At 42.9% G+C, this 22,211-nt stretch overlaps 1 protein-coding gene and 1 pseudogene across 2 annotated transcripts in view; both read right to left on the reverse strand.

Annotated features, from left to right (window-relative positions):
• Egfl6 (EGF like domain multiple 6) overlaps positions 1-21,488 on the reverse strand; it is a 68,374-nt gene extending 46,886 nt beyond the window's left edge. The window contains exon 1 of one of the 2 annotated variants that reach the window (XM_006973183.4): positions 21,096-21,488. In XM_006973183.4, the coding sequence (XP_006973245.1) occupies positions 21,096-21,163 (68 nt within the window). In that variant the 5' untranslated portion in view covers positions 21,164-21,488. The remainder of the gene's footprint in view (positions 1-21,095) is intronic. The other variant, XM_015992029.3, reaches the window with a different exon arrangement.
• Positions 4,822-5,251, reverse strand: LOC102911047 (iron-sulfur cluster assembly 1 homolog, mitochondrial pseudogene; annotated as a pseudogene).
• Positions 21,489-22,211: the final 723 nt, after the last annotated feature.

Genomic DNA, 22,211 nt, shown 5'->3' on the forward strand with positions numbered 1-22,211 from the left:
ATTCCAACAGCATGGGGCCGAGACATGTCCCCAAGCAGAGCCAGGGGCTGGGGATTTAAACTTGCTGTGCTTCAAAACAGCCTCTGTGGAAACACAATTTGCTAAACTCTTAACCATTGAGCAAGAATCAGCAAACATTTTCTCAAAGGAACTAGAGGTAAATATATTTCAGGCTTTGCAGACCATAGGTTTCTGTCTATGTGCAAAAGCAGCCATAGACAATAGCAAACAGATGGGTGTGATTGTACCAATAGTTCTTTATTTCTGGGGTTGGGAACCTGGCTAAGTCAGCAAAGTGTTTCATTTATTCCTTGAATTTGCTGGCCTTGAATTTGCTATGTAACCAAGGTGGACCTTGAACTTTGGATCTTCCTGCTTCCTCCTTCCTAGCACTGAGATTACAGATGTGCACTACCATTTCTGGTTTTGGTTTGTGTTGCTGAGTATCAAACTCTGGGCTTCCTGGGTGTCAGGTGAGCCCTCTTTGAACTGAACTGCATCTACATCCCTAAACATAGAAACCTTTTTTATCCCATCATCAACCATGGGGAAATGTTAAAACTAGCTTTGGCTCATTTGTTGTATAAAAATGGGGCCACCTTAGTTTGTAGGTTGTACCTTGCTGACCCCTGATCTGAAAAGTGAGTTCCTGCCACGCAGGAAGAGCTCTAAGTGACACTGCCAGGTAGGAAGCTTCTGGTCTGTTTTCCTGCTTGATGCCTTGGGGTTGGACAGGACTGCTACCAGACTAGAAGAAAAGCCATACAACTTAAGGAGTCCTGCATTTGATATTCCTCGTGCATATGAAATACAATGTTAAACCATTTCTTGAGCTCTTTAACAGATAAGCAATGTACATTTTACCAGGTACAGGATTGAATATATGCTAATTTGTAGTATCTTAGTCCACGTCAGACAGTTAAACAAACTTGTTCATTTCTCTCATGATCTGCCTTTCCTATAAACTTCATTTACCAGAGATTAAAAAGGTGGCGTTTGGGACATCTCATTCACCAAGAGCAAAAAATGCGAGAGAAAATAAAGTTCTACAAGAGAACCCCCCCCCCCATTTTAAAACACTTTATTTATTTTTATTTTATGTGCATTGGTGTTTTGCCTGAATGTATTTCTGTGTGGGGGTGTCAAATTTCCTGGAACTGGAGTTGTAGATAGTTGTGAGCTTCCATGTGGGTGCTGGGCATTGATTCTGGGTTCTCTGGAAGAGCAGCCAGTGCTCTTAACTGCTGAACCATCTCTCCAGCTCCCAAACTTTTCATTTTTAGTAGAAATTTACTCAACTACTTAGAGCAGGGTTTCTCAACCTCTATATTACTGATATGTAGGCTGAATGATTCTTTGAGTTTTTTTGCGGGGGCTATTTAGTAGCATCCATGGTTGCTGTCTATAGTTGTCAATAGCATGTATCCCCCAAGTTGTGACAATCAAAAAACATCTCTCGCTTAGCTGAGTGTGGTGGTGCACACCTATAATCCTAGCAATCCTATAACACCCATAATCCTCTGGAGTGAGAGACAAGAGAATTATAGGTCAGAAAGATATACACAACAAGTTCCAAGCTGGTTAGGGTCATATAGCAAGATGCTGTCTTAAAAACAAAAGTGACATTTTCCAAAAGTCCCCCACAAGGCAGAACTGTCTTCTATTAAGTACCATTACTTTAAAGTGAAACATTTGTTGAGCTTTTTCTGTGTTCCAAGCTCTTACATGGCCACATGGATGGAGCAGAGGACAAGAAAGAGCCAGCTTTTGATTTTTAGTTTATAATCTATGGCAAACAGATGCACTAGAGTATAGAACAGCCTGGTAGCTACCATTAAAATGCTTTGAGAAAGGGATGTTTTCAGTGCTTGGTACTGAACACAAGTCTAGTTAGTGCAGGCTAGGCGAGTGCTCCACCACTGCATCCCCAGACCTGAGAAAGAGCTTTGACTTCGAAATATTGCAACTGTGTGTCCTAATCAAATCTGTATCTTCCTGACAATTCTACAAGGGGTGGTTACTTTGCTCTTGACCCACAATGTAACTAACAATGACCAAGGAAGACACTGGAGACTACTGAACACAAACTGTGTTAAGTAAAAAGCTGTTACTCCATACATGATGTCCTGAAACAGTTTTGATTTTAGCATTTAAAAAACTGAGATATAGTTCACAAAAAGGAAAATACATTTTAATATACATGCTTCCAGTCAATGGGTTTTGGTATTCTCATTATATTATGCACATACCACCTAGTAATTAATTCCAAGACATTTCCATCACCCCCAAAAGGAACAATTATTCCTAACTCCTCCTCTATATGTCAATGTAATGTCCTTGTCACCATAAATCTATCTTTAATCTATGCATTTGCCTTTTCTGAATATTTCATATAAACAGAAACACACAATACATAGTTTTGTGTGTCTAGCTACTTTAACTTCAGGTTGTAGCACATAATAATCCTTTACTCCTTTTTATTGCAGAGTGATACATCATTGTATGGATATACTGTGGTTTATTGTTTACTCACACAACAATTGATGGACATTTGAGATTTTTTTTCACCTTTAGCTATTATGAATAATGTTGCTATGAGCACTGGTATACAAGTTTCATATTTCTTGGTTATACAGTTAGGAGTGTAATTGCTGCAATATTGAATATATTGATATTGAATATATTGAAATCTTAATTCCAATGTGGAATTATTTGGAGGTGGGGCCTATGGGAGGCAATTAGATAATAAGGATGAAGTCCACATAAATGGTATTAGTGCCCTTATAAGAAGAGGCAAGAGAACCAGCTCACTTGAGAAGTCCACACCTGGAAGAGAACCCTCGCCTGAATGCAACTGTGCTATCACCTTGCTCTTAGATTTATAGCTTCCTAAATTAAGACTTAGGATGGACCGAAGTCAGCCACATGCAGTGAGGGAAGAAAGACTTTGGGGAGTGGAAAGAAAATAAGATAAGAGAGCTGCATCTGTGCTCTTGGAACCCAGAAGGTTAGCACACACAGAGAGAAAGGGGAGCGGCTTGGTGTAGGAAGAGCATTCATGGTAGGCAAGAATCCTGTCGTCCAGTGAGGGCTCTGAGGTTTTATGTCCTAATGGCGACAGCACAGCTGTGAAGGGATGCAAGAGGGTTATTTGACAGAATTTTCTTTTAGCCAGGTAAAGGTGATGCATGCCTCTGATCTCAGCACTTGGGAAGTTGTAATAGGCTTCCTTTTGAGCCACCAGCCAGCTCACAAATCATGATACAAAGACTTCTTATTAGTTATGAATGCTAGGCCTTAGCTTAGGCTTGTCCCACTAGCTCTTATAAATTAATCTAACCTGTTTCTCTTCATCTACATTTCACCTTGGGGCTTTTTGTTTTGTTTTGTTTTGTTTTAGGATCACAAGGAGTTGTGTTTTTTAATTGATACTCAATTTCTACATACAATATTGCACAAATTAAAGATGTATCAACAATTCTATCTATGATACAAACTCATCAACAATCATAAAACTACAAGTTGGTGCATTTTGGTGGTAGGTACTTTAGTAAACAGCACTAATATTAAACTCAGCTACTTCATGAAAATCAGCCTCCCACAAAAGAACTCACAGGTTGCTTAAGATGTCAAACACAAGTCAAGTCAAGATCACTTTGACGAAAAATTTGGGATCCAGGTATGGTAGAACATGTCTCAGAAAGCTGAAGCAGGTGGGTGGTGAAATCACGACTCAAAAAAACTGGTGATAAAAATGCTCAACATTCAGCAATTTCATTTAGGAACCAGAAAGTATATGCATATTGGAAACTCTAAGAGGACACCTCCATGTTCTGCTCCATAAATCCTGTGCTCCAAGAGCAATTCCACTGCTGCAGGATCTCTGTAAGAAACTCTTGTTTCAAAGTCCTAAACAAACAAGTCGGCAATTCATACAAAAGGGTTTAACTAAGACTTTTCCATTCAAAATAAAACTAATGCAATCTCCATAAATTAAGAAAGTCTTATGAAAATGCTGCCCAGGCATGGAAGCCAGGCCAGCACTCACCTCCACTGAGTGTCTCATACAACACTGGTGACAACCTGTGAGGAAGGGAGAGCTGGGTCCGGTCATAGCTCTTCTAACTTGTACTCAGATCTAGTCTTCATACACACAGTTAGGTGCTGTGAGCTACTAGCTGGCTGCTTGTCAAAAGAGCTTCCAATTGAAAGGTCTAAGCAAACCATCTTGAAGAATGCCCTAGGGGATGGACTGAGACCAGGCCTGGCCGCTCCCACCTTCTGACACCATCACTCAGAAGTTTGGAACTGTTGAGTGGGCAAATGAAGCATCCGATCATCATATTTCTAATAAAAATGCAAAAGGCCATGGCAAACGTGAGAGGGAAGTGGGGTACCACTATGCTGTTACCCACAGTTGTCCTTACTGTGAGATTAGGAGTTGGCAAAAGGTTGAGAAAGGACCCAGTAGGCAGTCTCAAGCCATTCAGTAGGATCTATAGGGGCATACCTGTTATCTGTTTCCTCAGCTCCCAGCAAAGCAATGGCCACGAAGCTGGTTCTAGCACTAATGCTACAGTGTTAAGAGCAGGGTAAGAGTTTTCTGTACAGAACAGATGACCCAAAGAAACCAATGGTTTCTCAGTTTCTGTGCTTTACAGACAATACAGATAAGTTTTCAGGACTCAGCACACTGGCTTGATTTCCAAAATGCAACACTTTATTTTTCCCCATGAGCTGGCCATGGCAAAAAATATAGACTCTGAGCACATGACAATCACATGATCTCTTCAGTGAGTTCCCAGGTAGATCCTGGCTCTTGCAGAGCTTGGAGTACTGAAGTTTCAAATGTTAAAGCTTTCACCACAGCCACAAGTCCCTTTGATGTTGGGATTATTGAAAACAAACTCACTGGATGGTTTGTTTTCCACACGGTCCATTTCTGTTCCTAAAAGTGTTAACTGTGCTTTCTTTTCTATGAGCACTCTGACTCCATCTTGAATAACTTCTTCATCAGAATCTCCTTTAGTCTTTGTATACTCTAGGGTGTAAGAGAGGCCATTACAGCCCCTGGTTCGCACACCAACTTTCAGACCCACATGCTCTGGCTTGTCTTTAAGAAGCTGTTTTATCTTGTTCACAGCTGAGGGGGTCAGCATGAGCGCTGCGCCCTTGTGGCCTGCAGCTCCCTCTTGCTCACTGCCCGCACTGTGGCATGGACCAATGACGCCGACATGTCCATGTCACTGTGTGATAGCTCAGCCTCTCTCCATGGACACAGTTGGCGCCCACCTTGCAACTTTTTACATCTTTCATTTTGTATGTCTTACTTTTCTTCCATATTTGGCTAGCTGGTGGCTGCCTGACTGGCTGGCCCCTGGCGTCTTCCTCTCTTTCTCCCTCATTCTCTCTTCTCTCCCTCTCTCCCTCCCCCATCTCTCTCATCTAGATTCCTCCTTCTCCTTATTCTCTCTGCCCACCAGCCCCACCTATCCCTCTACTGTTTAGCTATTGGCCATTTAGCTTTTTATTAGACCAAGTGCCTTAGGCAGGCAAAGCAACACATCTTTACATAGTTAAACAAATGCAGCATAAACAAATGTAACACATATTTAAATAGTTAAAGTAATATTCCACAACAGGAGATGGAGGCAACAGGATCAGGAATCAAGACCATCCTTAGATACCACAGTGAATTCAAGGTCATCCTGAGTGTCCTGGCTAGTTTTATGTCAACTTGACACAAGCTAGAGTCATTTGAAAGGAGGGAATCTCAACTGAGAAAATGCCTCCATACTGGCATCTGGAAGCAAGCCAGTAAGCAGCACCCCTAGATGGCCTTTGTATCAGCTTTTGCCTCCAGGTTCCCACCCTTCTTGAGTTCCTGTCTTGACTTCTTTCAATGATGAACAGTGACGTGGAGGTGTAAGCCAAATAAACCCTTTCCTCCTCACCTTGCTTTATGGTTAAGGTATTTCATCACAGCAAGATTAACCCTAATGAAGACATTGGGCTACAGCAGATATTTTCTAAGACCAAAAACCAAAACCAACCAAAGAAGCAAAACAAAAAAGGAAGGTCTAGGAAGATGGCACAGTTGGTAAGGCACATGCTGTGTAACCATGAGGACCTGAGTTAGGATCCCCAGCACTTTTATTAAAAAAAAAGACTGGAGTGGTGGTGCACACCAGTAACATACCAGTAACTTCCAGCACTGGCAGGCAGATATAGGTGGATCTCTGGAGCTAGCTGACCCAGCTAGTCTAGCTCATTTGGTGAACACACAAGTTCAGTGAGACACCTGGTCTCAAAAAATAAGATGCATGACAGTTACTTCTGACTCCCACTCTTATGCATGTGCACCTGCACACACACACATACACTTGATTTTCCTTTAGAAAAACATTCTCATGGCAGTAATCTGGAGAATGTATTGGAGGGGGGGGGTAGAAGAATCAGAAGTATCAGTTGGCTCCGAAGACAAATTATGGTTCCATGGAGTATAGCAGTAGAGGTAGGAGTTGGGAGGAGTAGATGGGATTTTGATTAGAATATTCATCCATTCATTCTTTCATTTATTCACTCAACTATTATATTGAGTTCCTACAATGTATTAGGCACCAGGTTAGTTTCAAAAGCAGTGGTTCTTAACCTGTGGGTTGTATCCTCTGTGGGGGTTTGAATAACCCTTTCACACGGGTCATTTAAGACCATCGGAAAACAGATTTTTTATATTACTATTCACAACTAGCAAAATGAAAATTATGAAGTAGCAACAAAAGGAATCATATGGTTGGGGGTCACCACAACATGAGGAACTGTATTAAGGGGTCACAGCATAAGAAGATTGAGAACTGCTGGTCTCTAAAGAAACCAGGTATCTGCCTTCACAGGCCTGTTCTTCTCCTTAGTTGCGTGTAGAGAGGCATGTACATCAGGAGGATAGCAGCACCATGTTTCTGGAATGGGGAATATGGATGGAGAGCTATGTTAGTGAGCAGGAGAAATGATGAGTTGTGAGATTTTGAAGGCTCATTAAGCAAAAATCATAGAGATGTTGAGTAGAAAGCTGGTATATGGGCTCAATATCTAGGAAGCATGACTGGATTTGGGAAATATCTATAGGTAGATCTTCTTGAAGCTGAGGGAGGAGATATAGAGTATGAAAAGGAGGCTTAGGGCAGAGCTCTAAGGAAACTATCACATAAGAGATGGGACAAGGAAGAGGAAGGAACGTTCAGGAAGATGGAGGCAATCCTTAGAGGATAACAGGTATGATGGATTTAATATGAAATGTCCCACATAGGCTAAGGTGTCTGAACACTTGGTCCCAAGTTGGTAGCACTGTTTTGGGAAGTTGTGGAACCTTTAGGAGGTAGACCCTTGCTTGAAGAAGTGAGCCACTACAGGACAAGCATCAAGGGTTAGAACACGATCTGGCTCTCTACTCTGTGGTCCAGCTCTGCTTTACACTCCTGATACCATGAACGGAGCCAGTCACTATGCTTTCCCCATGATGGACTGTATTCCTTTCAACCATGAGCCCAAATCAATAAATCTTTCCTACCTTAACCTGGTTCTGTTGGGCATTTTGTCACAGGAATGAGAAAGGCAACCAACACACCATGTTAGTACAGGAAAGCTAAATGAGGAAAGAGTAGGAGCAGCAGCTGAATGGTGAGAGACTGATTAATCTGATGATTTGCATTATGGCTTCCATCCTGGGTTTGGTTATTGGTCCTTTATATATCAGTTTCATGACCTTCAGAAGTTACTTCACCTTTTTATTCCTCAGTTATCTCATTTCTGAAATGTATGTAAGGAAATTACCTCATGGATATTTATGTTAATGAAACTACTTTAAACTGTGAGTAACAGTAAATACTCCCCAACTGATGGCATATTATTAGCACTAGCTGTGGGATTAGCTGTAGGGGGATTTTTCTGTCTTGCCAGCCAGCTTCCAAATAATCACATGGAGACTCATTATTAACTGTGAAAGCTCGGCTGATGCTTAGGCTTGTTTCTAACTAGCTCTTATAACTTAAATTAACTCATTTCTATTAATCTGTGTACTGCCCTGAAGCTCATTTACCTCATCTATGTACTGACCATCCTGCTTTCCTGCTTCCTTTCTCTCTCCTTGTGTCTCTACCCTTCTTCCCATTGTCCTCTGTGCTTGGAAAACCTGCCTAGCTATTGGCTGTCCAGCTTTTTATTAAACCAATCAGAGTGACATCTTCACAATGTACAAAAAAGATTATTCCACAACAATTAACATTAGTAGATGTGTTGATTTTCAGAAGAGTCGTGTTTCCCACAAAAGTGTCCACCATAGAACCCCTGCCTTCATCAGGGGAAGTTGTGACCTTGCTTAAATGTGATAATAGATTTCTAAGAGCAGAATAATTAAAGTCCTTTGCCAACTATGTCTGTGCAGTTAGAAGCCTTCAAGGTGCATTCTTATGGTTGCCATCATTTCCATATAATTTAGTTTTGTATATTTGTAGAGTGAGTTTTCATTATAATGGGGCATTTATAGAATTTTACCTTAGAGAAAGTGACCTTATATATCACCTAATTCCAACTCATCATTTTATACATAAAGAAACTAAGGCCAAGAAAGGCTAGCCAGAGGAAAGCATATTACATGAAATTATTCATCTATCTCTTTTGTAGTTGTTTCTTCAATGTTGGAGGGAGGGGTGGGTATAACAAGAATCATGTGGTTCCTCATTGAGATTTTATAAGCAGTCGATAATCTCTGAAAGAGAGAGGACTGTTTAGTGGAGCTGCTTGAAAGTTGTGAGCCATCAACCATGCTAAGATGAGCCTTCTGGTGGCATGGCTGCCAGTCAATCACATTCTTGTCAGTACCTCTGAATGCTGGACTCGGAATTATTTCTTTAATTTGCCATTGCCCTCTTTATCTGGGAACTAACTGAAATAGACTTCCCAGGAAAAGTCGTGCCATACCCTCCACCTGCCCATTTCCCTATGCAAAATGTTAGGGACTTAGACAGCAGGAATTGTACTAGGCACTGAGACTTTCAAGGGTTATACAAGAACAAAGACCTTAGAGCCTACTGGCAACAATGGACAAGTACAACAATCGTACTCTAGTACATGAGCTGTACCAAAGAGGAGAGTTCTCAGGAGCTAGGGGAGTATAGAGGAAGTATTTGGTTAGTATGAGTGAGTGAGGTTTTTCTGGAGGAAATGAGGCTCAATATGAAGACTTAGCCTAGTGAAGTGGGAATGAGGCTGGGGGAAGGAACATGTTTCAGGAAGAGAGAGTAGCTTATGCCAAGGATGCAGCTACTAAGATCATGAGGGCTGGCAAATTTAAGCCTAGACAAAAGCATGCCTTTAGAGAGGGAGAGGATGAAGGGGAGCTAGGAGGGATGGTGATAGAGGAGGGTCAGAGAGATAAGCAGGAGCCGGAAAGAAAAGGTTCATGACAAACATTTTGTTGATGCTGAAAGCTCCAGAGAGTTCTAGAAAGGTTTTAAACAGTGAAAAACAGTAATGAATTTGCAGTAGAAGTGTGGGGATTTCAATAAGTTCCAGTCATTTCTGCATTGTTAGATATTAAGTAAAACAAAAACAGAATTTTTTTCAATATGTTATATTTTAAACACCTAATTAGAAACCAGTACAGGGTCTCTGGTACAGGTGGCCAAGCCTATTTTCTATGTATAAGTCAAAGTCAACTAGTCTGGATGGGAAATAATACCACCTGGGGATAAGGAGTTAGAGGAGTTACCAGAAGATGCCATTCACATGCTGTTTGCACATTTACAAAGTTCCTCCGGAAAAAAAAATGCTTTCTCAAGCTTTATTGCTTTCACATGCCTTACCAGGTACACTGGGGAACCCAAGAAGTCCGGGTGATATTAATTTCTTCCACATCATCATTTTGATGATTAAGTGTCACTCATAAAATGCTCCAAAGGGCTAATGGCTAACACTTGGGCCATCAAAATCTTGTGAACAAATCAAGATTCCTTCCCCACCACAAAAGATACCTTCCCCATCACAAATGCAGCTTAGTAGTTCAGCTCTGTTGGAAGATTGTAACCTTAGACCCAAGCACAGTGGCCCAGGGCTGGAAGCTCTGGAGGCCTAAGTAGGATGAGGACGAGTTTGCAGCTAGCCTGGGCTCTATCGTGAGTTTCAGAACAGTCTGGGCTAGGCAGGGAGACATTGTCTCAAAAACAAAGAAATTTAGAGCTGGGGATATGGCTCAGTGGTTAAGAGCACAAGCTCCTCTTGCAGAGGACCTAGATTCAGTTCCCAGCACCCACATGGCAGATCCTACTAACTGCAATCCCAGTTCTAGCGGATCTGATGCCCTTTTCTGACCACTGTGGGTACCAGGTACTTAGGTGGTATACACACATACATTCAGACAGAAGACTCATACAATAAACAAACAAACAAACAAACAAACAAACAAATAAATAAATGAACATACATTCAGACAGAAGACTCATATAATAAATAAATAAATAAATAAATAAATAAATAAATAAATAAATAAACGAACGAACGAATGAACGAATGAATGAATCTTTAAAAAAATATAGTCTTACTTTCACTCATTTAAAAATGAAGATGAGGAACTGGGGATATGGCTCAGTAGGTGAAATGTTTGAGGTTCAGAGATTTGGATCACTAGAGCCTAAGTAGAAAGACAGGCAGGTATGGTGGTTGCCCGGGATCCCAGCACTTGAGACACAGAGAGAGGGCATTCCCAGAATAGCCAGTCTACCAAGACTTGGCAAGCTCTGGGTTCATCAAGAAACCCTGCCTCAGTAATAGAACCAATACTCATACCCAGCCAAGTGCCCCGACACACGAAACCATGCACACACACATGAATGCACAACACACATATCCAAATGTAAAATGCAAAGGACAGTTTCTTAAGAATTCACTCACGATTGAGAACTACATAACAGATCCTGATATTCAGACAGCAATACAAATCAAAGCACAATAGTTTGGCCAGTCGCTACTCCATGAATAATAGTGTTATGTCCTCTGCACATGTCCTAAGGGAGACCTGATGTCTTGAAGGAGTACTCTAGGAAAAGTCATCATAGGACATAAAATACATCAGAGGAAAATGAGTCAATAAACTAGCAACATGCCTTGTAATTAGTAAGTGTGAGGTCTGTGCCTTCACCAAGATTAGAGAATACGCTTCAAAGGGGCAGCCACAACTGCGATTTTACTGGTTTAATCATCGTATTCTATATCTGGCCATGAAAGTGGAAAAAAATCATTTAAAGAGGGAAAAGTGTTAGTAGATACAATTGCTAATAATTAACTTGATGATGTGTAGCTGCCATAGGAAATTGATTTATTATACCAAGTATCCAGTTCCGTGCTCTGTGTTGCCAGTTTTGAAAATGTACATGTGCATCTATTTAAAATTACAGAAAGAAAGAAAGTGAATTATTCAACTATTTATATTTAAGTGGAAACAATACGGTCTGGGGGAAGGAAGGAATCCAGGACAGGCAGGCACAGCATGCATGATGATAGCATAGTGCATGGCTTGGAAAAATGAAATTCAGAGTGCTCAGAAAAAAAAGCTTAATTTACTCCTCCCTGGTGTTGAATGGTATTTCAAGTCAATATTGGCAAATGACCTGAATTATTTTCCCAGCATCCTTTCCTCCTTGCCCTGTGCTTTAAATCCATGGCCACTCTAACTGATCCATCACTAATTCAATAATTTTTCTACTTGAATACTGAATACCTAGGTGTAGCACGAATCTTAAAAGGTCTTATTAATAAAATCAAACCTGGTGCCAGGTATTGGGGTGAACGCTGGAAGATCAGAGAAGCAAACAAGCCACAGCTTCCTCACCTCACCAATTCCTCAGCTGATCCTGTTTCCTCAGACTGGAAGCCTCTGAGTCCTCATCCAAATGGATCTCAGCTGAACTGCTGCTCAAAAGCCTGAAAGCTTAATCAGGCCCAAAGCTTCTAGTTCCTGGTTTTCACACCTTATATACCTTTCTGCTTTCTGACATCACTTTCTGGGATTAAAGATGTGAGTCACCATGCCTGGCTGTTTCCAGTGTGGTTTAGAACTCACAGAGATCCGGATGGATCTCTGCCTCCCAAGTGATAGGATTAAGGGCGTGTGCCACCACTTTCTGGCCTCTGTATCTAGTGGCTGTTCTGTTTTCTGACCCCAGATAAGTTTATTAGGGTGCACAATATTTTGGGGAACACAATACCACCACACCTAGGTGTATTGAAGGTAATGAAATCAATCTCCCACTCCGTGTGTGTGTGTGTGTGTGTGTGTGTGTGTGTGTGTGTGTGTGTGTGTGTGTGTATGTCTGTGTGTCTGTGTCTGTGCTTATCTGTGCAGGTACCTTTTGAAGTCAGAGTTTGGCACTGAGATGTCTTCCTCACTTGCTTTTCTTCCTTATTTTTTTTTGAGACTAGGTCTCTCACTGAACCTAGTGTTCCTCATTTTGACTAAGCTGCCTGACCAGTGAGCACCAGGGATCCACCTGTCTTCCCCACCCTGCTCCCAGCACTGGGGTTATAAGCATGTACCACTATGCTCAGCTTTTTGTCTGTGGGTGCCAGGAATATGAACCCAGGCCCTCATGCTTGTATAGAAAGCATTTTACCCAGAAATTGCCACTCTGTACATTTAAAATGTCTGAATATCCATGACTTCATATGTTTCTACCTTGGGAAGCCTGGATGGGCATGCCACTGGCCCCATCCTCTGTCCATCCATCCCTCTACTTCTCCCTTTCTTTACTTCTCCATCTCTCTCTCTTCCTAAACAACCTTTATCAGATATAAGACCCAGAGGACCCAGGGAATCCAGTCTTGAGGCAGGGGAATGTCAACATAGGTGATCAAGTCTTGGTGGAGAGCAGGCTCGAAGCAGAGAGAGTTTGAGCTAAATGTTGACTTGCCCAGAATTCCTTTAATGCATTATACACATTGCTGTCTACATTGATCAAATTAATCATAAAATCACTGTCTCCACAGCTGGAGTCAATTTAGAAACATTCCAAGGATTGTGTAAGTAGTATAGTATTTCTGCACAGGATTCCTTATTTTCTGCAAAAATAGAAGGTGCCAGGATCTTTTGTGTGATTTCTGCTGATCAGTTTCCAGAAAACATCATAAAACTCTCCAAGACAAATTGAGAAGTCAAATTTCTTTTGCTGCTGTTTAAATACATTTAAATATTTTTCTATAAATAAAAGTTTTTCCAAATAAGAATAACTAGGGCAGGCAATGGGGTATTTCTTTTTTAAGATTTATTTTATTGTTAATGATGTATATGTGTGTGTCTGTGTGTATATGTACACACGAATACAAAACCTGCAGAGGCCAAAAGAGAGTATTGGATCCCTTGGAGCTAGAGTTACAGACAGTTTTGATCTACACATGTGGGTGCTAGGATCCAAACCGGGGTCCTCTGTAAGAGTAGTATTTGTTCTTAACTGCCGGGCCATCTCTCTAGCCCCCATGAGAGTATTTTTGTTATTGATTTTTAAAAATCATTTACCCAGTATGGCAAGGTCATTCATTGTATATAATTGGTTAAATTAACTTTGAGTTCTCATCCATCTTTGTGTTTGTATTTGTACATTCACATGTGTACATGTGTGTGCACAAATCTGTGTGGAGGCTAGAGGACAATCTTAGGTGTTGTTCTTCGGGATCTGTCTACCTTGGCAGATCCTAGGCTTGGCACCAAATACCCTTATTTGTTTGAGACAGGGTACCCCATTAGCCTGTAGTTTTCTAGTTACTAGCTGGCTGGCTGGTGAGGCCCAGGAGTCCGCATGTCTCTGCCTTCCCTTCACTGGGATGACAAGCATGCGCCACTAAACTCAGCTTTTAAACTGTGGGTTCTAGAGATTAAACACAGGTCTTCCCACCTTCGGGAAGACAAGTACTTTAACCACTCAGCCATCTCCCTAGCCCTGAGTTCTCACCCATCCTTAAGAGACAGAGTGAAAGTTCGGGTTACCCCAAGCCATACCACTCTCCAGATATATAGAGGTTTAAGAGCAAGAGCTCACCATGCGGGTCCTGGGGATGGAACTCAGGTTGTCAGGCTTGGCACCAAGTACCCTTACCCACTGAGCCATCTCGTTGGCCCTGAAGTCACACTTTGAAGTCAAGTACACAGAGATGGGATTGAAACCATTAGGAGTAGAACAATCACCTAGGGAAAGTGTAGATCAGGAAATCCAGAACTTTGCTTCTCACAGAAGGGAGCCTAGTAAAGAAGGCAGAGGTGCAATGATATTCTTTCTTGCAAAAGATGAAGCTTGCTTTCCCTGCTGTCATGGATGGCTTCTAATGAACTTCTAATTAACTGTGGGAGTGAAGGATCACTTCCGGGATGAAGACACCAAAAGCACTGTGGCTTCTTTCTTGTTCCTTCCCTTGTATCAGAAACTCGGGGTGTGTGTAGGGGGGAGGTGTCAGCTGACACACTGTAAAGACAGTCAAGCCACATTAATGGAGCAGTGTCCACATGGAAAGAATATGAGGCTTCCAGCCAACCACCATGAAAGTGTGCCATCTTGGAAGCAGATCCTCTAGACAATGTGAAGCTTGCTGATGATAGTGGCATTAGCCAAAGCTTGACTACAAACTTGTGACAAGCCTACCTTTCTGCTGTGAACCTAACATTGTTCTCAATAAAATAAAGTCCACAAAAAATAGCACTGAGCAGAGCTGCTTGGATTTATCCATCTACAGAAACTGTGTGAGACAAGAATGTTGTTTTAATTAGAAGTTTTGAAGCATTTTGTAGTTCAGTAACAGATAGCAAGGAGACGTGGCTAGCAACCGAGCACAATGAATACTGAAGAGCAAGCAGAAAATATCTGCAAAGGTGTTTACTGCTTTTGCTGTATTGAGTTCTAATCATGCACTCATCAAATCCATGATGCCAAGGGTTATGAGTGCACTGCTGTTGCATACATTAGGAAAGGGGAAAAATGCTTAGGATTAAACTATGGCTCATCACCATAATGATAATCCTGAGCAGTTTTGTCATGATTTGGGGCATGAATTAGTCATGACTGGGTTAGATTTAAAAAACAGCAGAGCCTGCAATGGCCTGCTTCACTCTTTGTTACTCTTGGAATCAAGTCCAAGCTCATTACCTTGGCATCCTAGCTTCCTTGAAGCCTGGCTCCAGCCTCCCTTCTTTGGTTCTTGGTAGGTACTGTGGTTTCATGATGACCAGTCTACCCTTTGTACCTGGGGCTGTCTTCCTTCCACCTTCTTCTTTTGCAGGCACATATCCATCCATTTATTACCTTATTTCCATGCAAAACGACCATCAATTCAACACTGACTGAGTTGCTTTCTCCTACATTTTATAGGTGATGGACATACATTCATCCATAATGATAGTTCAAATGCCATACCCTGTTTTCAGTTTTCCCTGGCTCTTTCACTCTTTCAGACTCAATTTCTTTCTCATCTATATTCTATGGATACCTTCTCTCTCTCTCTCTCTCTCTCTCTCTCTCTCTCTCTCTCTCTCTCTCTCCCTCCCTCCCTCTCTCCCTCCCTCCCTCCTCCCTCCCTCCCTTTCCTTCCTTCCTCCCTCCCTCCCTCCCTCCCTTCCTCCCTCCCTCCCTCCCTCCCTCCCTCCCTCCCTCCCTCCCTTCCTTCCTTCCTTCCTTCCTTTCTTTCTTTCTTCCTTTTCTTCGTCTCCTCCTCCTTCTTCTTTTTAAACAGAGGGTCTCATGTATCCCAGGCTGGCCTTGAATTTGCTATGCAACTGAAGATGATCTTGAACTCCCGATCCTCCTGCCTTCAACTCCTGAGTGCTGGGATTCCAGGTTTTTAATACCACACCCAGTTAATGTGGTGCTGAGGCTCCAACCCCGGGTTTTGTGTGTTGTAGGCAAGCACCCTATCAACCGAGCTACATCCCCAAACTGTGGGAAAAAAATTATTTTTTGAGACAGGGTTTCTCTGTGTAACAGTCCTAGCCATCCTGAAACTCACTCTGTAAACCAGGCTGGCCTCGAACTCATAGAGATCCACCTGCCTCTGCCTCCTGAGTGCTGTAATTAAAGGCGTGTGCCACCACTGCCCAGCTGAAATTTATTTTTTTAAGTACGTTTTTATTTTGGGGGGATTACAATATAATAATATCATTTCTCATTTTTCCTTTCCTCCATCTCCGTCCTCCCACATGTCACTACTTGCTCTCTTTTAAATTCTGGGCCTCTCTTTTCATTAGTTGTTGTTACATGCATATATGTATATATATTCATACATATAATTTTGTATATTGTGCGTACATAATATAAATAAACGGTATAATATATACACATCTGTTTTTCTGAAATTGTTTACTTATTGTTTATGTGCAAGAAACATTTGCCTTTTCATCCCTTTTCCTTGGTCTTTTTGTTTTTGTTTTTTTGTTTTTTGTTTTTTAGATGTATTTGGTCTCTTCAGGCTGACAAAGAAACAAAGACTTTTTTTTCTGGCCCTACCAAGTGCTCTAGTGGGGGTGGTAGACAGATATGTATCTCTGGCATTCAGGAGAATGTTTGAGCATGCCAGTGTTCAGTTAATGTTGTTGAATTGGACCATATTAATTTTAACTCCTTCTGGAATTTGTCTTCATCATTACAATCTGGAGATTTAAAACAGTTACTCTCTCTGTGTGGTATATATATGTATATGTGTTTACATGTGTGGAGGCCACAAGTCAATGGTGGATGGCTTCTTCAGTCACGCTGTACATTATGATTTTTTTTTTTTAAAGACAGAGTCTTTCACTAAACCTGGAAGTCACAGATTCAGCTAGGCTGGCTGACCAGCAAGTCCAAGAGATCCTTTCTTTTCAGCCTCTCCAGCGTTGGGATTACAAACACACACCGCTGTACCCCAGCTTTTATGAGGATGCTGGGGAGCCAACTCAGGTCCGAATGTTTGTGCAGCAAGCACTTTACCCCCTGAGGCATGTCCCCAGCCCTAAAACAGTTTAGTTATCAAAACCAATACACTGGGACCTGGTAAATTATCTAACAGAACTAATCAGTACTACTGATCCTTTAGGACAAAACCTGTATGTGGTAGAAAGATGTAACTATTTGCGGGAGACACCATGAACGTGAAAGCTGACATTTGTTTACGGTGAGATTCTGAGTAAGTCAACCCCAGATCCTTTTATAATTCAGTTTACCATAAAAGCCATACCACCTTAGGGCACCTGTCTGCTTTGCTTTCTTTGTCTCCAGAAGGGTTTGTGTTCTAGAAGTTGCTGGTGGAGAACACGATCCTAAGAGGTTTCCCGTCTCATCAGCTCAGTGACAAGCGGGTGTTATCACTGTACACAGAGCTTCATGGATCAGAGGACAACTCTGGAGTTGTTTCTCCCCTTCCACATTTATGTGGGCTTTGGGGATTGAACTCAGGTCCGTAGGCTTGCACAGCAGGTGCTTTTACCCTCTGAGCCAGCTCACTAGTCCCCAGCCTCACCCCTTGACATTCAAGAACTTTTTCTGTTTTTATTTTTGTCATTGCCCTTCCTTTCCTGTCGTATCCCTTTCTATTGTCCTTTCCCTCTTCCCTTCTGGAGCATCCCAGGGGTACCTCCCTATCTTTCTGCACTGAGATTGCTCCTGAGAGAAGATGGTGGGAATATTGGGAGGATGAAAAATTTGTCTTACAAAACTCCCTAGATCATGATGAAGAGATTTCACAAGTGCGGTCAAAGCATTTTGAGATTTTCCTGGATTACCCACATGGGTTTCCTACAATCATAGAGGGTTTTCCTACCGGGAGGGAGACAAAGAAAAGAGAAGGCAAGGTGATACAGGGGGGAAAGATGGGAATTCTTTTCACCAGCTAAGAAGCTCAAAGAACAAGCGGTAGATTCTCCTTTGGAGCCTCCAGAAAGGACTAGCGCCCCCAAACACCACCATTGTAGCCCTGTAATGCTCATTTTGATCTTCTGGCTTCCAGAAGTGTAAGGCGATACATCTGGGTTGTTTGAAATACTCAAGTTTGCGGGTTAGTTATATTGGCCACACTTCCCTACTAGGGTTCTGAGAAGTTTCAGCTCTCCATGTAACCTGTGGTTAGCAGGAAGCAGCCCCCTTGGTGTGAACCCAGATGTCCCTTCCTCTCACACATTACTTTTACTTGAATTAAATCAGGGAAAGATGTGTAACAGAAATATATTCCAAGTAGAAATTTGCTTCCAAGAATAGCAATGTTAATAATATATTCATCTTATGTGCCCAAAGGACTGGAGTATTGGAGCTAGAGTTCTAAGCAAATCTTTTTGACCAGGATTGCCTACTGGAAATATAACAACTGCATGTGGCCTATCTGATTTTGTGGTCGTTTTTAAAATGAGAAATAAATAGTAAAATTAATTTCAGTAGCATATTTTATCCAGTGTACTGTATCTACAGTGTTACCATCTCAACATGTAACCAATAAAAAAAAAAGATCAGTGAGCTCGTTTCTATTCTCCCCCCCCCATACTAAATCCTGAGATCCCAATGAATATTTTTCATTTACACCACTTCTCACCTTGGACTGGCTACATTTTAGGTACAGGGTCGCCGTGATATTTACTGTTGCAGACACAGTAGGGCCAGGGCATCTAAATAGTCTTGATACCCAAAGGGCATAAAAAAGTGCAAGCCAAGCCAAATTCTGAAGCACATAAAGTTAATATACAACTAATGAATTATTCATTAGATCAGTAGTCATTGTTAACCTATACACTAAGCACCATTTAAGAGGCATATAGTTTTCCAGGTCATACAATCATGACAGTGTTCCAGTGAAAAAGAATCTGTACTGTATAACTGTTTGAGACAGGTTCTCAAGCTCATTATGTTGCTGAGAATGACCAAGAGTGCTTGATCATCCTATTGCATTCATCCCTTCTCCCAGTGCTGGGATTACATAGTCATGCACCACCACACCTGGTTTATTCCATGCTGGGGATCAAACCCAAGACTTCATGCATACTAAGCAGGCACTCTACGAACTGGCCTACCTACATCCTCAGCTCCCTTTTTGTGTGTGTTTTTAATTAGAAATCTGTATGTGTCAGCTATAGGTGTTTTTTTTTTCTGTAAATTTCAGTGAAACATTAGGAAATAACTAGCCCGTAGGCACACCTTTCTTTTTTCCAATGTGTGCCTTGCCTTCTCTGTCAGTGGGCCCCCCTGAAGGTGGAGTCTGGAGCTAATTAAACCTGGACCTGGGGCAGATCCCAAAGTGCCGACCACTTGACATTTCCAAGCATGTGGAGCAGATCATCAGCACACCAGCCCATGAACCTGACACCGTGAAACAATCCCACTTCACATCTTGAAAAGTGTAGCACTGCAGAATCTTCACACAGATTCTTCAGGTTAATATTATTTGGTTTCGGGAGGGGGTCCCTTTCAGCTTTTAATTTAATTTGGTGGCACTTTGAAAGTGGATCTTCTAGAGCTCACTTTGCCTGCTGCTAAAGAACTGTTAATCTCATCTCCACATAGCACTTGGTCTGCTTTGAGCCGGCTTTCTAACAAAACACAACCCTCCAGCATTCAAGGAAAATGTGATTGGGGCAAATTGCATCTGCTTACATTTTTATCTTGGGAAGGAAATTGAAACTTGCAACCATACATTCTACGAACCTGGTTTGAGGGTTGTTCTGTTTGAACTTCAAAATCCCTTAATACCGTGGCAGACCCTGATGAAAGACTTTTTCCTGTAAGTTGAACAAAGTCAGGCTCACCTTTAAGGAGCTGAAGCCAAGCCAAGGGTTTCTCCTCTGCCCCCTCCTCCTCTCCCCAGAATCAGCACTGAAAAATCTTACTCAGCTCAGAAGGAGTTTGCTTCCCAGGGGACTTTGGGAAATACCTGGAATTTTTTTTTTCCAAAAGTTGTCCCAACTTGACTGCAGGTAGGTGGTTGTATCCAAGTTGTTACTGGCATCTTATAGGGGATAGAGATGTTGTTAAGCCCCCACCCCCAGAATACAGGAGAGCCTGTCACCCCAACAAATATTTATCTAACTCATCCCAAAGGTCCTTAGATCTGCAGCAGAGGAACCTTATGCGGACATGCAAAGAAGAAGCAAGGTGGGGGTGGGGGTGCCGGGTGGGGGTGGGAGTCGGTGGGTGGGGGGATGTCCTAGGGAGTCTTCCTGAAAAGGCTGCCCTGTTGCTCTGTAGAGGATGCTGGGCCACATGGACTGGGGCTATTCCTGCTCTGTCGCTTACTTACTACTGGCTTTGTCTCTTTGGGCAAGTTACTTGACCTCCTTTTTCACCTCTTCAAAATAGGGACGGTAAGGATACTACCTTGAATATACAGGTGGTAGGGATTTCTGGTGGATTAATAGCCTGAAAGTGCTTGGTCTACACGACACGCCTGTGTCCATTTACTATGTGGCTCTGTAGCTTTCTCAGGGAAGTTTCAAGGCTCAGGAAAACTCATGAGTAGGAGGAAGTGGCAAAAACAAGAATGAGTTCAGCTGTCATTTTATCACCGCGAACTTTCTAGTTCATCACCCCGAATCCAAAGGCAGCTAGAACTGGAGCCCAGCGGCGAGCTGCTTCAGGGCTCAACAGTAAATGCTTAAGGGAGCCTTCTGCACCCTCCTGTTTTTCATTTCTTCCCTAGCAATACTAGCGATTGGTAATCAGTGGGCGTCCTTCAGGGACAGCGGAAGACACTAAACTCACACCCTTACTAGGTCCTCGCGCATCTGCCTGTACCGGAGGTGGCTGAAGAGCACCAAAGCTCGCCTGCACCCATGCTCTGAGCGCCCAGCTTCCCTCCCCCAGTATCAGCGGGGCAAACTTAGCCAGGTGCGGCGCGGGATCCACAGACCACCCGAGGCCAAGCCTCACCCAGGGGGCGCAGGGAAGAAAGTCGGTAGACACTCGGATCTGGCATACTGGTGAAATCCATCCCAGGGCACTGAGACATCTCAAACTCAGCACCTAGGTGCCCTTTACTTATGCGGGTCAGTGAGAAAGGGCTCCAAAAGGAGAGTTCAGGCTCAGGGAAACAGGAGCAATGCAGACACTCACCTGGTCCCTACTCCACCTGCCACCCAGGAGAGCAGCAGCAGGAGCGCCAGGTTCCAGGGCAGCTGCATATTGGCGGGGGGTGGGGCCTCGTTCCTTGTCCTGTGCCCCTCAGGACCTGGGACACAGAGGGGTCACAGTTTCTTCTCTGCTCCGCTGGCCAGGACCTTGGTTTTGCGCGCAGCTGGCAGGCTCGGTGGCAGCCAGCGCCGAGAGGACAGCTGGACTGGAGAGCTGGGGAAAGTTTGGATCTGCGGAGTAGCTGGGGGCGCCCTGGCAAGAGACTCCGCTGGGTGAAGCGCCCCGTGCACCAGCGAGGGCGGGGCGGGGCGGCCGAGCACATCTGGCTGGGACCCGCCTCCAGGACGACCCGCGAGGCCTCCACACTCTGCTCTCACCCTTAACTGCCCCCACCCTTCAGTTTCAATTCACTGCAGGCTGCTCAGGGGCACCTCCGATTGTCATGTATTTCAGGCTCGGGACAAGTGTGCACTGCTGAGCTCCAGGAATTGAGAACTGAGAAGTCAAAGCAGGACCACAGATGCAAGTTCATAAGCACACTGCAATCTCATTTTAATGGGGTTTTATGCTCAGCTAGGTTTTTTTTTTCCACACAAATCATAGGCTGTTAGAGGTGGAAGGTCACCAAGTCTTGTTCAAACTCCATTATTTGACAAATGTCTAGTTATTCGCAACACCTTTAACTGTGACTCCCAATGATATTGTAGTTAGTAACTAGAGGCAACTTGGCACAAACTAGTCGTCTGGGAAGAATGAACCTTACATGGAAAAATGCCTCCATCAAATAAGCAAGTCTTTGGGGATAGTTTCTTGATTAATGGTTGAAGTGGGGAGGTCCAACTCACTGTGTGTGTGGGGGGGTGCCACCCCTACACAGGTGGCCTTGGAAGCTATGAGGAAAGTTCCTGAATGTCATTAAACAGTGTATCTGAATCACCTCTACCTCCAGGTTTCTGCCTTGAGTTCTTGCTTTGTGTTTCCTTCAGGATGGGTAAGAATGAATAAGCCGAACAGACCCTTTCCCCTCCCTAAGTTGCTTTTGGTCATGGTGTTTAATCACAACAATAGAAAGCAAGCTAAGACAGAAAGGCAAAAATG

This window comes from Peromyscus maniculatus, chromosome X, assembly GCF_049852395.1.
Source record: "Peromyscus maniculatus bairdii isolate BWxNUB_F1_BW_parent chromosome X, HU_Pman_BW_mat_3.1, whole genome shotgun sequence".
Taxonomy (NCBI): Eukaryota; Metazoa; Chordata; class Mammalia; order Rodentia; family Cricetidae; genus Peromyscus; species Peromyscus maniculatus.